The 13,467-nt window shown below is 47.3% G+C and overlaps 1 protein-coding gene across 2 annotated transcripts in view; it reads left to right on the forward strand.

Annotated features, from left to right (window-relative positions):
* The first annotated feature begins 376 nt into the window (after positions 1 to 376).
* The window catches only part of LHFPL3 (LHFPL tetraspan subfamily member 3), a 132,934-nt gene continuing 119,843 nt past the window's right edge, over positions 377 to 13,467 (forward strand). For both annotated transcript variants that reach the window (XM_060244538.1, XM_060244537.1), the window contains exon 1: positions 377 to 809. In XM_060244538.1, the coding sequence (XP_060100521.1) occupies positions 377 to 809 (433 nt within the window). The remainder of the gene's footprint in view (positions 810 to 13,467) is intronic.

A 13,467-nucleotide genomic window follows, 5' to 3' on the forward strand; every position in this document is an offset into this window, starting at 1 on the left:
TCGGCTCCACCCCCAAAGTCCCCAGATATTTCTTGAATTGGACTTGGCAACCCTAAGCCTCTCCCATTGTTTCCAGTGGGCAGCGCTGTCATCCCTGTTCGCACCCCCGCAAAGGAGCCAGCAGTCATGCAAAGCAAGCTCAACCGGCCGCTGGCTCGAAGGGCACAGCGCCGTCTTCCTTGCCCGCCTGCCCAGCCGCCGGGAGCCAACAGGTGCCGCGTTTGCTTCTCCCCCAAGGGGGCAGGGCCGCCCCCCCCGCCCTTCCCAGGGGGCCTGCCGGAGCGTGAGTGCGCAGCCGCGCGTGTGGCCCGGGCTGGGTGGCGTTGCGCCGCGCTGAAGGGCGCGTGGCTGGCGCTCGGCTGCTTTGGCGGCGGCGATGGCGGGAGCTGCGGCTGCCGGGGCGGCGCTGGGGCCGGCGGGAGAGGCGGCCAGGCTGTCGGCGAGCCACTACGTGCGCAACTCGCGGGCCATCGGCGTGCTGTGGGCCGTCTTCACCATCTGCTTCGCCATCGTCAACGTGGTGTGCTTCTTGCAGCCCTACTGGGTGGGCGACGGCGCGGACACGCCGCAGGCGGGCTACTTCGGCCTCTTCCAGTTCTGCACCGAGCGGGGCGTCTCCGGCGAGGTGGCGTGCGCCGGCGGCTTCGCGGACTTCGCGGCCATCCCGTCGGGAGCCTTCCAAGCCGCCGCCGCCCTCGTCGGCCTCTCCGTGGTGCTCGTCCTCGCCTGCATCGGCTGCTTCGGCCTCTTCTGCTTCTGCAACGCCGCCGCCGTCTACAAGACGTGCGCCTGGCTGCAGCTCGCCTCCGGTGAGTCCCGGGCTCCGGCGGGGGGGGGGGGGAGAAGCGACTCGGCTGCGGCTGCACAGGCCGGCGGGGGGCGGGCACCCGTGCAGGGAGGGCGGGGAGGTGCTGCCCCGGCCGTGCTCTGCAAGGCGCGCAAACGTCGAGCAAGCGGCTTCCTTCTTTCGTTGGCTGGGAACAAATCTTGCCGAAGCAGGGGCCGCCAATAGAGAGCGATTGGAAAGCTGCGGGGGGGTTTCAAGGGTGGCCTCGACGGGTGCGCGGGCCGCTCAAGTGGTTCTCGAGGCAGAAGACGCTGCGACGGGACCTCGGCGGCGCGGACCCCTCTTAGACGCGGCCCGAATTCACGCGCGCTGCTTAGAGCGCTTCTCAACCCGCTGGCCTCGTGGCCGAGGAGCGCGTGGGAAAAATTAAACACGTGCAGGTTTAAATGTGCATTTCAGACGCCGTTTGATTTTTTGCTTGTAGCAGCCGATGGCTGCTTCTTTCTCTCTCTTAATAATGAAACTTGGTGGGATTGAAGTGAAATCTAACTAAAGCGATGGGCAATAGATGCAGGGCGCTCGGAGTCTTTAAATGGTGGGATTCACTGCCGGTGACTGTAGCGGTGGCCGATGCCTGTGAGATGGTTTTGAAAAGGGAATTAGACTGATTTGTCCAGGGGAGCTCCATCAGTGGTTACTAGCCTTGGCAACAAAAGGGGGCCTTTGTAGAAGAAGATATTGGATTTATATCCCACCCTCCACTCCGAAGAGTCTCAGAGCGGCTCACAATCTCCTTTCCCTTCCTCCCTCACAACAAACACCCTGTGAGGTGGGTGGGGCTGGAGAGGGCTCTCACAGCAGCTGCCCTTTCAAGGACAGAGGCTCAGAGCGGCTCGCAATCTCCATTCCCTTCCTCCCCCACAACAGACACCCTGTGAGGTGGGTGGGGCTGAGAGGGCACTCACAGCAGCTGCCCTTTCAAGGACAACCTCTGCCAGAGCTCTGGCTGACCCAAGGCCATGTCGGCAGGTGCAAGTGGAGGAGTGGGGAATCAAACCCGGTTCTCCCAGATAAGAGTCCGCACACTTAACCACTACACCAAACCGGCTCTCCACTTGTATTCTTGTATTCAGAAGCAGCAAGACTCTGACTGCCAGTGCTGGGAGAAGGTCTTGCTTCAGTGCCCTGTTTGATAGCCCTCCAATGCACAGCTATTGGAGTGAAACAGCATGCTGGACTCGATGGACCGCTGCTCTGATCTGGCATGGCATCTCTTATGTTCACTCAGGAAAGTGGTTTGTATTTCAGCTTCCCTGTATTTTGCAAACCATGTGTGATTTCAGTATTGGAGAGATTGGGTTATTTGCCTTCTTGTCTCCTGGCAAAATAGGATCACTACTAGGCACTGTCCCAAAGAACAGACATGTCGCTTCACAGACTTTGTGATAACCAGGACAGCAGTGCAGCTCACAGTGAATATTCCTCCCCTGGCACAGGCCAGTGCTTGAGGAAAGGTCAAAGGCAACTCATGATGAAAACCTTGGGGAATATTTTAAAAAATTCCCTCAAGACAGGAAATGTGCTGTATTTTGGAGGAGCCTTTTGGTATGGATTTCAATGGCAGTTACTGTATAAAGGGCTTTTTTTTTTTTTGAGGAGTTGAAAGGTTGTTCAGCTCATTGGGTACCAATGGAAGGTTTCACTATGAAAGAGTATGTTTGAATGGTGGAGTGTAAATATTACAAATGTGGTGGTACTAGAAGATCAGTATCTTTGGTGGTTTCCTCCAACAGTTTTCATATAGAATATCCATAAGAGGCATTCAGAGTGCCGTCCTAAGGTCTGCTCAGAATCCTACTCTGTTCTGTTCAGTGGGCCTTACGCCAATGGTGCGTTCACACTACACTAAATAATGCATTTCACATCTGGATTTTTACTGTGTAAAAATAGCAAAAATCTGGGGGGGGGGAGGCATTGTTTAGTGTAATGTGAACACACAATGAAAATGTCCGTAGGATTGTACTTAGTGATGGGAGACGCATGGTATGGAACTTGAGTGGATACAACACCTCCAGTGTTTCTTCTATTTCTCAGTCAAAACTTTACCATTTCAACATCTAAAAAGACAAGGCAAAATCCTGAAAACAAAAAATGCTTTGCATTAACAAGTAGTTAATTACAGTGCTGGATTAAATTCTATGGAGGCTGCTAGGCAGTCAAAATTTCAGTGGCCCCCTTGCAAATAATCCCAGCAACTCTGGGATTATTTGCAAGGGGGGCCCTGAAATTATTTGCGAGGGGGACCTCCACTGCAGCCTGCAGGCACCTTCTCAAAAGCCCCTTTGACAAAGCTGCGAGAAAGAGGCAGAGAGAGGCAAACTTGGTGACGACACCAGCAGCAGCCGCACCAGGCAAGTTGGGCAAAGACTGGCTCAGTTGCTGGCTGCACATGCAGGCTGGGAGGGCTGCAGGCAGGGGGGGAAACAGGGGGCGGCTGACCTGGGGCCCCTAAAGGCGTGGGGGCCCATAGGCCAGTGCCTACTTGGCCTAATTGTTGATCTGGCCCTGGTTATAGGGCCGGTGCATGGGAGCAGGCTAGGAGGCTGCCTAGGGTGCTGCATGGCCTACGGGGCGCCCCTCCTCACATGCCAGCAAGCTGCTCGGCTTCCCCGCACCATGGGGAGGCAGAGCAGCCCTGCTTCGCCTTCCTGTGGCACGGGGAGGCGGAGCAGGGTCAAGCGTTTGCTTGCCAGTTTCCCCCGAGAGGAGCCTGGCATGCAAACGGAGCCAGTTCTGGACTTGCTTTGCCTCCCCTTGCTGTGGGGAGGCAGAACAGGGTCTGGCATTTGCATGCAGGGCTCCCCAGAGGAGCCTGGTGTGCAAACGTGGCCAAATCCAGCCCTGTTTCACCTTCCCACGCTGTGGGGAGGTGGAGCAGGGTCAGGTGTTTGCCCGCCGGGTTTCCCGAGAGGAGCTCGGCGTGCAAACGGGGCCAGATCCAGCCCCACTTCACCTTCCCGTACTGCAAGGTTGGGCGTTTGCTCGCCGGGTTCCCCAAGAGGAGCCCGGCGTGCAAACGGGGCCAAATCCGGCCCCGCTTCCAAGGAAGCCTCCAAAGAGTGTAGTGGAGAGGGAAAGTGGCCTCATGATGATGTCACCTAGTGATGTCATTGTGGTGTGCGCGCAAAAAAAAAGACAGGGAGCTGGGAGGGTGGGGGGGCGCAGCACTGGGGTCTGTTTCTAGTGACAGAACCCTCAGCACTGGCCCTGCCTGGTTAGTTATAAATACCTTCCAGAAATGAAGAGGAAATGTTTTTGAGTTTGATCCTAGTTAGCAGGGATGTCATTAATATGAATCGGATTATAACCAGATGGGAAATGGACTCTTAACAACCCTTGATCACTTGGCTAATATTCTGGATGGCTTAATTTTGGCCTTGAAAAATATTTCAGAGGACTAATGTAAAATATAAGCTTTGTTATAATACTTCAAAACTTGTGAAGTGCCAGTTAATTGAAGCTTAACGGGGAAGTGAAAAATAACAAAGCTTTCAGTTTGCTGGGTGAGATGTGTTAAAGTTTTAAAATGTAGGCTTATTTCTGGCAGTAAATAAAGGAAGGAGAACTGAAATCCAAGGCAGTGAAAGCAATATTTATTTATTTATTTATCTGAGATTTATATCCCGCCCTTCCCACTAGGTGGCTCAGGGCGGCTTACAACATGTAAAACTAACATAAAATATAAAATTAAGCATTAAAATTAACATTACATACATTATATACAAGTTTTATTTAATAGAAAGCATGGTTAATTTTCGAAAGACATCTACATGAGATATAAATATAGATCCTGCTGGGTCTTATGTACAAATGAAATCTTGAGCACGTAGATTTATGTTGTAGGAATAACATGACCATGATCTAGGGATAGCACTTCAAATGTTTGCATTGTTAGGTTACCTATTGGAATCTCTTTCTTCAACTGATATTTTAGCTGTGTAGTAGTGATTTCTGCAGAGTTTTATGTTCCACAGGCTTTGTAAATTATTTACAAAAGATTTCTGATTCGAAATTATGTTATTGCTAAAGGTAATACTGCTTTAATTGGTTATACCTAGCTTAGTACAACTTGCTCCCCCCCCCCCCCCCGGCCTTTCTCATTCTAGGAAAAGCATTTTGGAAGGCAGCGTTTTCACGTTAGGTTCAACCCAACTATTGTTTGAAGATATTCCATTTGGAACTGACCTTAATTGTAGAACTGGCCATTACTGTAAAGAATTTTGTGGAATACTTTTGTGTTTGTCAAATGTGTAAAAGTATGAGGTCTGATTTTTCTCTGTTCAGCTCTTGAAAATAGCAGAGGTGAAGTAATTAGTGCTGCTTTGAATTGCCCCCAAAGAACTCTGATTTGGATCAAAGGCAGAGTTTTTCAATGGAATTCTTCAGTCTGTGCTGGAGTTAAGTGGGCTTAAATATTTCAGATATTCATATGTAATGGGTTGTGCTGTAGCATGGGGTTTGTACTGTCAACATTTGTTGTTCATTGCACAGAAGCAATCCATGTGAATGATGAGCAAACATCTGTATTTCTTGTGCATTGTAGTTTGCCTGCATAGAAGTATGGCTGAAATATGTAATGCACATTTATGTAGCGAATGAAAGCTTCATCCTTGATGTCTCATACTGAAAGAACGGCATAATTTAAGTATAGGTGGCAGAATTTTAAGGACAGCATTGCAGAAATGCTGGATTCAGCCCAAATGCTGCTGGCAAGATATACGAGAAATAGTACTAATTGAATCTCCTTTGTGCCTTAGCTGTTTTTTACATTTTATAAATGGATATGTGTTCATCACCTGCACATGGGCACCCACTATGGTAAACATCATTTAAAAGGACATGGAAAGAAGATGCTTATTTGCATGCTGCAAATGTTGCTTTCCTTTTGACAGTCGTAATCCCCCAAGCTGCTTCTGAGTTTATCCCTCTTCATGCTTTGCTCATGAAGTCATCAGTCTTTTATAGTCTTGGACTCAGATTGCCCTTTAACTGTGCTGAACAAACTGATTAGTTTTAATTATAACAAAATGTACCTTTCTTAGAGTTAAATAACTTTAGAATCTGAATATGCTTAATTGTTCTTGTAAATGGTTACTGGTAAAGATAATAGAATACTGCATTTGGTGAAGCAGAAATTTGAACTGCCTCAAGCAAAAAGAGATCCAAGTCCTTTGCAGAGGATCACAGAAGTTATTCATTCACCTGGTAGTTCATTTCTGTCTTGTTTGAATTTACTTGGAATCTGCAGTCAAACATGGATTCCTCCTTGACCAGTACTCTTGTCTTCCTGTAGTCCCCTTGAGTGCTCTGTCTTCCATTTACCACTAACTAACCTGTAACTCCTGGGTTTTGAGTGAAGGAGCTCGTTGAATAAATGTCAATGCCAGAACTGTGGTCAGGCATCAAAACTGGGATAAAATCATTTTGCAACCTGACTTTTGGCTGAAGACCCTACAAGCAGGGCCAGACTGCCACTAGGCCAATTAGGCATTTGCCTAGGATGTGGGCCTGTGGGGGGCGCTAAATTGGCGGTGGGGAGGCAGAGGGCACATGGGGAGAAGCCCAAAGAGATCAGAGTGTCTGTTTCCTTGCAAAAGCCTAGGGGGTTGAAAACACTCGTTTGTACCTTGACTCTGCTCATCTCTGGCTTTGGGGTGGGGAGAAGCCCTGCCACAACAGCCACCATCTGCCTTTCTACCTCAAAAGGCTTCGAAGACCCTTGGCAACTGCTTGCAGTTTTGGAAGGTGTATGTGTGCCTTTAAATCTCACTGATTAGACCTGTATGAGCCGGGTGAGCAGGCAGAGCTACGTGGCTCTGTGAAGCATGTATGACGGAGGTGGCCAATGGTAGCTCTCCAGATGTTTTTTGATCTTTCAGCCAGTTACAGATCCACCTAATGGTAACAGGATCCAAACCACATTTTACCAACTTGTCAACAAGAATACTATGTGGAATCTTATCAGAAGCCTTATTGAAATCAAGATAAAGTATATCTACAGCAAAGGTGTCAAATGTACAGCCCACAGGCCAGAAATGGCCCAGTGTCTAGCCTGGCCCCCTGAGCAAGTGGGGAGGGAGGGGGAGGAGTGGAGAGAGGTGGAGGGTATAATTATTTCAGCTATCAAATGGAGCTTTCACTTTTTGGCTCTCTTCTCTCCTCCCCTCTTGAAGTGGATGGGGCCAAAAGCCACTCCCTTCCCACACAAATCCCACCCCCTTGTTACTTTGAGCTGCAGGAAGGATGAACAGCAGGAATGAGAATGACAAGCCTAAAAAAGTGAACGTTTGTGTTGGACTCAGTTTCCTCTATCTGCTCTCATGCTCAGTCGGTTGCCTTTCCATTCCTGCAGGTTTGGTGGCACTTCGTGTTGCTGGAGCTCAGGGTCAGCATGGCCAGGGGAGAGGAAGCTTGGTGGGCAGCTACCCCTCCCACCCTGAGCCAGTCCCTGGGAGGTGGAAGGGGGAATAAGGAGGCAGCGATGCTGGTGGGGGCAGAGAAGCCATGGCCGTTGCAAGCAGGCTTTTGTCTGCAGAACAAACATGCTATTACTAAGCTCCAGGACTAGAAAGAAAGGTGCCTGGAGGAGCAAAAGATGGCTCTCTCCATACGACTTTGCACCCCAGGTATTTAATCTTTTTGGTAGGGACAGAGATGCCAGCTTGTAGAGAGATCATACGCTCCAGGACTGTCTGCTTGCTACATCTGCAGACACTTGCCTCTTTAACACGTTTGTGGGGGGCAGGGGGGGGAGAACAACACTGCTATTCTGGTGCTGGCTGAAAATGCTCCTCTTTCCATCTTGTCTGAAACAGTTGTAAAGGTTGCACATGCTGGAGAGGATGGCATCCCGCGCCCCCCCCCCCATGTGTCTGTGTGTGTGTGAACGAGCACTGCACCCTCCGCTAAAGAAGTGGCTTTCATTTGCAGACAACTCCTTCCCTTTGCCTCTTTCCTTGCTAACCGGGCATATATTCCATCCCCCTTTCCCTCCTTCCTCCATCATCATCTCCCCCATGGCTGCAGCAATAGAAATTAATCATGCTTGCAAAGTAGTCAGGTTGTAGAACCCACACTTCCTCTGTATTAATGAAAGTGCCAGCTTGCCACAGTTACATTGGCAACCCAGGGCTGCTGAAGCTATTTCTCTCCCCCCCCTTGCAAAACTCTCACTTGTATTTACACCCACTTGATTGATTACCCACCTCTCCATGCCTGCCCACCCCAACCGCTTCCTCTTTTTTGGCTGATCCCCTTGGTTTGTATGGGGGAAGCTCCTATATGAAAAGTTAACTTGTCACCAAGATTCTCTGCTTTAGCCCCAGTTATCAGTGATATGATTGATGTCAAGAACTTGCCCCTTTATGAAGATGGGAAATTTTTGGTTACAGTTCTTATGGAGAGTTGATAATTAATAATCAAGTGATCCCATAAAAGGAATTAAAAATAGCCACAAATCCTGGCAATTCAGAATTTGAGTACCTTCAAATTAGAACGTACCTCTACATAAATTAGAACCTCTACAGAAAAAGTGATACAGAAAACTGTCCTTTGATCAACAACAGAATTTGAGGATTTACTAGTGTCTGATAATAAAGGATTTGCATCAAAATAATACTTCTGCTTATTGAAAATATTCCTTAAGCCTGATTTTAATTTCCATTGTAGATGGCAGAAAAATATAGGTAAAATTATGCATGATGCTTGGAAATTTGGTTTTACTCAACGGCCTTTCCTTCAGAGAAAATTTGTTTAAAATGATTCATAAATGACATCTGTCCCCCATGAAGCTGGCAAAGATTTATACATTCAAGACTGATGAATGTTGGTTCTGTAAAGAAGATAAAGCTGACTTTTTCATATGTGATGGCCAATGTTCCCTCTAAGCTGCGGAGTCTTGTGAGCAAAAATTTTACTTTATCAACTACTGACATTAAAGTTGGGAGTTCTGCATAAGTTATTGTGCTCTGGGGTCATCCTTCCTGAGCTAAGGGGAGCTCAAATCTGTGAGCTAGCTCATGTTAACTCAGATAAGTAGACTTATCTGTAATCTTTTGGCCCTTTCTTAAAATAGACTGTTTGCTGTGTTTTGAGGGTAGGTAATTGATGCACTGTACTGTAATGTCCTGTATGCTAGATTTATGCAGTTATTTTATATATATATTTTACGTTATATATGTTGTAATTTTTAGCACTGCTAATTAAATTTTATTTAAAGGAAATGCCCCCTCCCTGCAAGTTTCTTGTGTGCCTCTGTGTGTGTGTGTGTGTGTGTGTGTGTGTATATATATATATATATATATATATATATATATATATATATATATATAAAATGTATATAAAATATGGAGAGACAGAGACAGACAGACTACATTATAAGATAGTAACTTAATTGCCCCGACTGTATACACAATCTGGTCGGATCTCAGAAGTTAAGCAGGATCATCCGTGGTTACTGCTTGGACGAGAGAGCATTAAGGAAGTCTAGGCTTGCTACATACAGACAAGCAGTGGCAAACAGCATCATTGCCTTTAAAATTCTCTGGGGTCACTGCAAGTTGGCTGGGGTTACCCCAAGTTGATGGAACTTCCCACCATCAGTAACTTAATCAGATGTGGTCCAAAATAAAATTGTCTTCAGCTGTCTCTTAAAGATTGATAGTGAAGGGGCCATGCACTCCCTGAGCTGCCACCCAAAAGGCACTCTCTCTTGTGCCTACTAAACAAGCTTCTTTGACTAATAGGACAGGGCCTCTCTCTGTGACCTTTATTTCATTAGCCATCATATCGCATTAGCTATTATTTTTAAAAACTCAGCAATCCAAATCTGCCCTTGAATTGGCTGTTAAGATTCAAGAAGAGGCAGGATAGCCTCTAAATATAATACCAGTGAAACCTATGGCAATTGTAAGGTTGTGCTGGGAGGCTGGGATGGCCATAGGTTTGGGTGGGAGGCCTTCAGCTTCTCTTCCTTTTCCCTGACTTCCTACTCCAAATGTTGCCAACTATGGGCTGAGAAATTCCTGGAGATTTGGGGGTGGAGCCTGGAAAGGGCAGAGTTTGGAGAGGAGAGGGAGCTCAGCAGCAATGAGATCCATAGATCCTGCCCTCTGGAACTGCTATAGTCTCCAGAGGAATGGATTTCTGTAGTCTGGAGATCACTTATGATTCCAAGAAATCACCATGCCCCACCTGGAAGTTGGCAACCGTTCTCCAAAGAGAACTTCCTGTGGCTCTCTCTCCAATGCTGACAGTGGTCCATGATATAGAATTGGTCTTGCTCCCAAGTTTTCATTTCAAGTTTCATAGGTTTTACAGCAGGCATGGGGAACCTTTTTTTCTGCCAAGGGCCATTTGGATATTTATAACATCATTCGTGGACCATACAAAATTATCAACTTAAAAAGCAGCGCTCCACCAAGGGAGAATGCTTCAGGCTGGCAAAATTAATGCAAATAATTGTTTTTCTATTTGAAGTCATGTGGGAAGAGCCTAATTTGGCACCCCCCCCCCCGACCCACTGCCCTAGGCAAATGCCTAGGCCCAGGGCTTTTTTTGTAGAAAAAGTCCAGCAGGAACTCATTAGCATATTAGACCACATCCCCCAATATTAGAAATGGAAAGAAACGGAAATAAATAAATGGGGAGAAGAAATGGAAAGAAAGGGAAGAAAGGGAAATAAAGAAATGGGAATAAAGGAAAATAAATAAATCTGGGGAAGAAATGGAAAGCAAGGGAAATATATAAATGGGGGAAGAAAGGGAAATTAAGGGAAACAAAGAAATGGGGGGGGGGGAGAAATAGAAAGAGGGAAGTAAAGAAATGAGGGGGAAACTTACCTGAACTGTGACTGTGACTTTTCCAGGCCCTGCAGTGATCCTGCTGGCCAGCCAGGCCCCAGGGAGGCCACGGCGATCCTGGGGAGGCCACTGCACAGTGTGGCTGGGCCCCACAATCCTCGCCAACCAGCCAGGTCCTGGGGAGGCTGTCACATGGCTCGGCTCAGCTCAGCCCAGCAATCCCTGAGGGCCAGACCAAGTGATCTCAAGGGCCGTCAACAGCCCTTGGGCCGGACGTTCCCCACTCCTGTTTTGCAGAAAGAAAAGTAGTTTTTGTAAAGCAACCTAAACATTGTAAACCATGCAAACAAATAAAAATTTAGTTACCATAACTTCTCTGGGAATTGTTTAAAGGCATAATATGGCAAGCTGCAGAAAAGAGATGCCTGAGCCTTTCTGGAAAAGGCAAATTTTCTTGTTATCTGAAGTAATCAGCAAAATGAATATTAAAAACCCATTTGTAATTACACTGAATTAAATTAAAAAAAGAAAATCCAGCATATTTTTATCCTTGTACAACATTATGTTCAGCCATCTGTGATATGACAAGGAATAGTACACACATATCAATATATTGGATTATTAGAGACAACATATTCTGTATGGTTTTGATTCTGCATTAATGAGAGACTCCATTCTGTTGTGACATCTGTCGTGGCATCCCTGTTGTTAATCTGAGAATAAAATTCATGGTTAGTCCTGTGCTCTGTGTGGTATGTGCTTTTTTTTGGGGGGGGGTGATATTGGCTCTGTTCCATATCTCCCTTCCTTCACTAATTAGGCATGAAAAAACTTTTGACTGGCTTTGAGGCTTCATGTAAGCAAAATGGAGAAAATGGGGTTTGGTAGGTGCATAAAACAATAAGTACTGATTGACAGAAATCAAAGGCCAAGGAAGGAAATTGGAATATCCTTATTCCTCCCACCTAGACCAATTGTATCAAAAGGAAATAGGCAATGTCCTGGTTGGTTGGCTGATGAACTCATGGGTAGTACAGGGATGCCATGGCAGACATCATCGGCATGTAAGGAATCTGCAGAGCATTGCCACACCAAGACTCTGGCGGTAAGCCCTGGTTAGGCTGCCACCCCCAAGGCTGAGGTGCCACTTGCCTAGTCAATGGAGTGGGTTGACTGGGTGCCTACAGCCCAGAAGCAGGCTGCAGTCCCCAAGGCCCCCATGGCCATACCAGCCCAATGTGTAGTCTTGAATTTTACTTACCATCTCCCTCCGAGGAAGTGGCTTGAGACGACACAGCTACCTGCTGTTGCTGCGATGCTGCTCCACTTGAAGCCTCAGTGCTTCCTATTGATGCTCCAGTGCTGGTCCCTTTCGAGTTTGAAGACCTGCCCTGTAAGAGAGATATGTGAGTGAGCACCTCTGCTTGAAAGTGTTTCTTAGTTTTAGCTTGCCCTATACATCTAATCCTGCCCAGTTTATGATGAGACAGGAGCAGTAATACAGGAAGCCTGCTCAAGTGCCCTCAGCCTTTCAAAGATGGTTGGTCAATCATGTCCTTTCTATCATCATCATCAGAAGAGAATGGGGCTGGAGCAGACCTTTGGGCAGAGCCTTGGGTACAGGCTTCTTGGGTGTTTGAGAGCCAGGAGAGCCAGTTTGGTGTAGTGGTTAAGTGTGCGGACTCTTATCTGGGAGAACCGGGTTTGATTCCCCACTCCTCCACTGCTGGAATGGCCTTGGGTCAGCCATAGCACTGGCAGAGGTTGTCCTTGAAAGGGCAGCTGCTGTGAGAGCCCTCTCCAGCCCCACCCACCTCACAGGGTGTCTGTTGTGGGGGAGGAAGGTAGAGGAGATTGTGAGCCGCTCTGAGACTCTTCGGAGTGGAGGGCGGGATATAAATCCAATATCATCTTCTTCTTGGGTGCATAAAACAATTGCACCTGAATGATTGCAGGTGTCTCTTTGATGGGATTTAAGTATTGGGAAATGCTTCTACTCAAGTGCACATCAGGGTTTGGAAGAGGTAAGCCTCCTGTTTTGAAGGAGGAAGGAAACAAAAAAAATCCCAGCTGCACCACATGACAAATCACACTTGAGACTGGGGCAACTTTCAAAGGCACCAGAGATGTGCCATTGGCGGTCTGCTCTCCAGCCTCCCTCAGCACACCTGAAGTGGTGTTTGAATCCCTCACAAAGAACTAGTTTTTTGTTTAGTTCTCACATACTAAGTTCTAAGAAACTAAACAGTACAGTTTATATGTGATTGCACAGAGACTTTCAGCCCTGGCAGCTCAATTTAGAAGTGTCCAATTCTGGTTGGAATGGCAGTATGGGGGAAGAGGAGCTTCTTTCCCTGTGCCATTTTTCTGACCAAAAGTCAGTATTTTTACATGCAATTGACTGGGTCTTGGAAATTTTGGATGCTAACATTTACTGTTGTTTACCGTTAATTGAATATCTTTAATATTCTGTTAGCGCCCACCTGTATGGCATGTTGGAAAGTCATAAGGTAAGGGATAGCAAGCTATAGCTTCTAAATTACAAACTTCTTCTCCTATATACCAAAAGAAAATCCCCATGCTCAGATGTTCACTTTCTATTAAATATGGCCTCTTGAAAGTAAGGAGGACCATCCCTGTGAACTTTCTGCAAGCTCAGAATTTCTTGGTAGATTTTCTTTTAGGGAAGATGGCATGGTGCCATGGTACCCCACCACCAGGCAGCAGGCAGCTCTAACCACTGCCTGGCCGAGAGCCCCTTTTAGGCTAGGCTCCTGTGCTCTAAAGCCCCTTGCAAGCCACAGGAGACCAGCCCATCAG

This window comes from Heteronotia binoei, chromosome 8, assembly GCF_032191835.1.
Source record: "Heteronotia binoei isolate CCM8104 ecotype False Entrance Well chromosome 8, APGP_CSIRO_Hbin_v1, whole genome shotgun sequence".
In the NCBI taxonomy this organism is placed as follows: domain Eukaryota; kingdom Metazoa; phylum Chordata; class Lepidosauria; order Squamata; family Gekkonidae; genus Heteronotia; species Heteronotia binoei.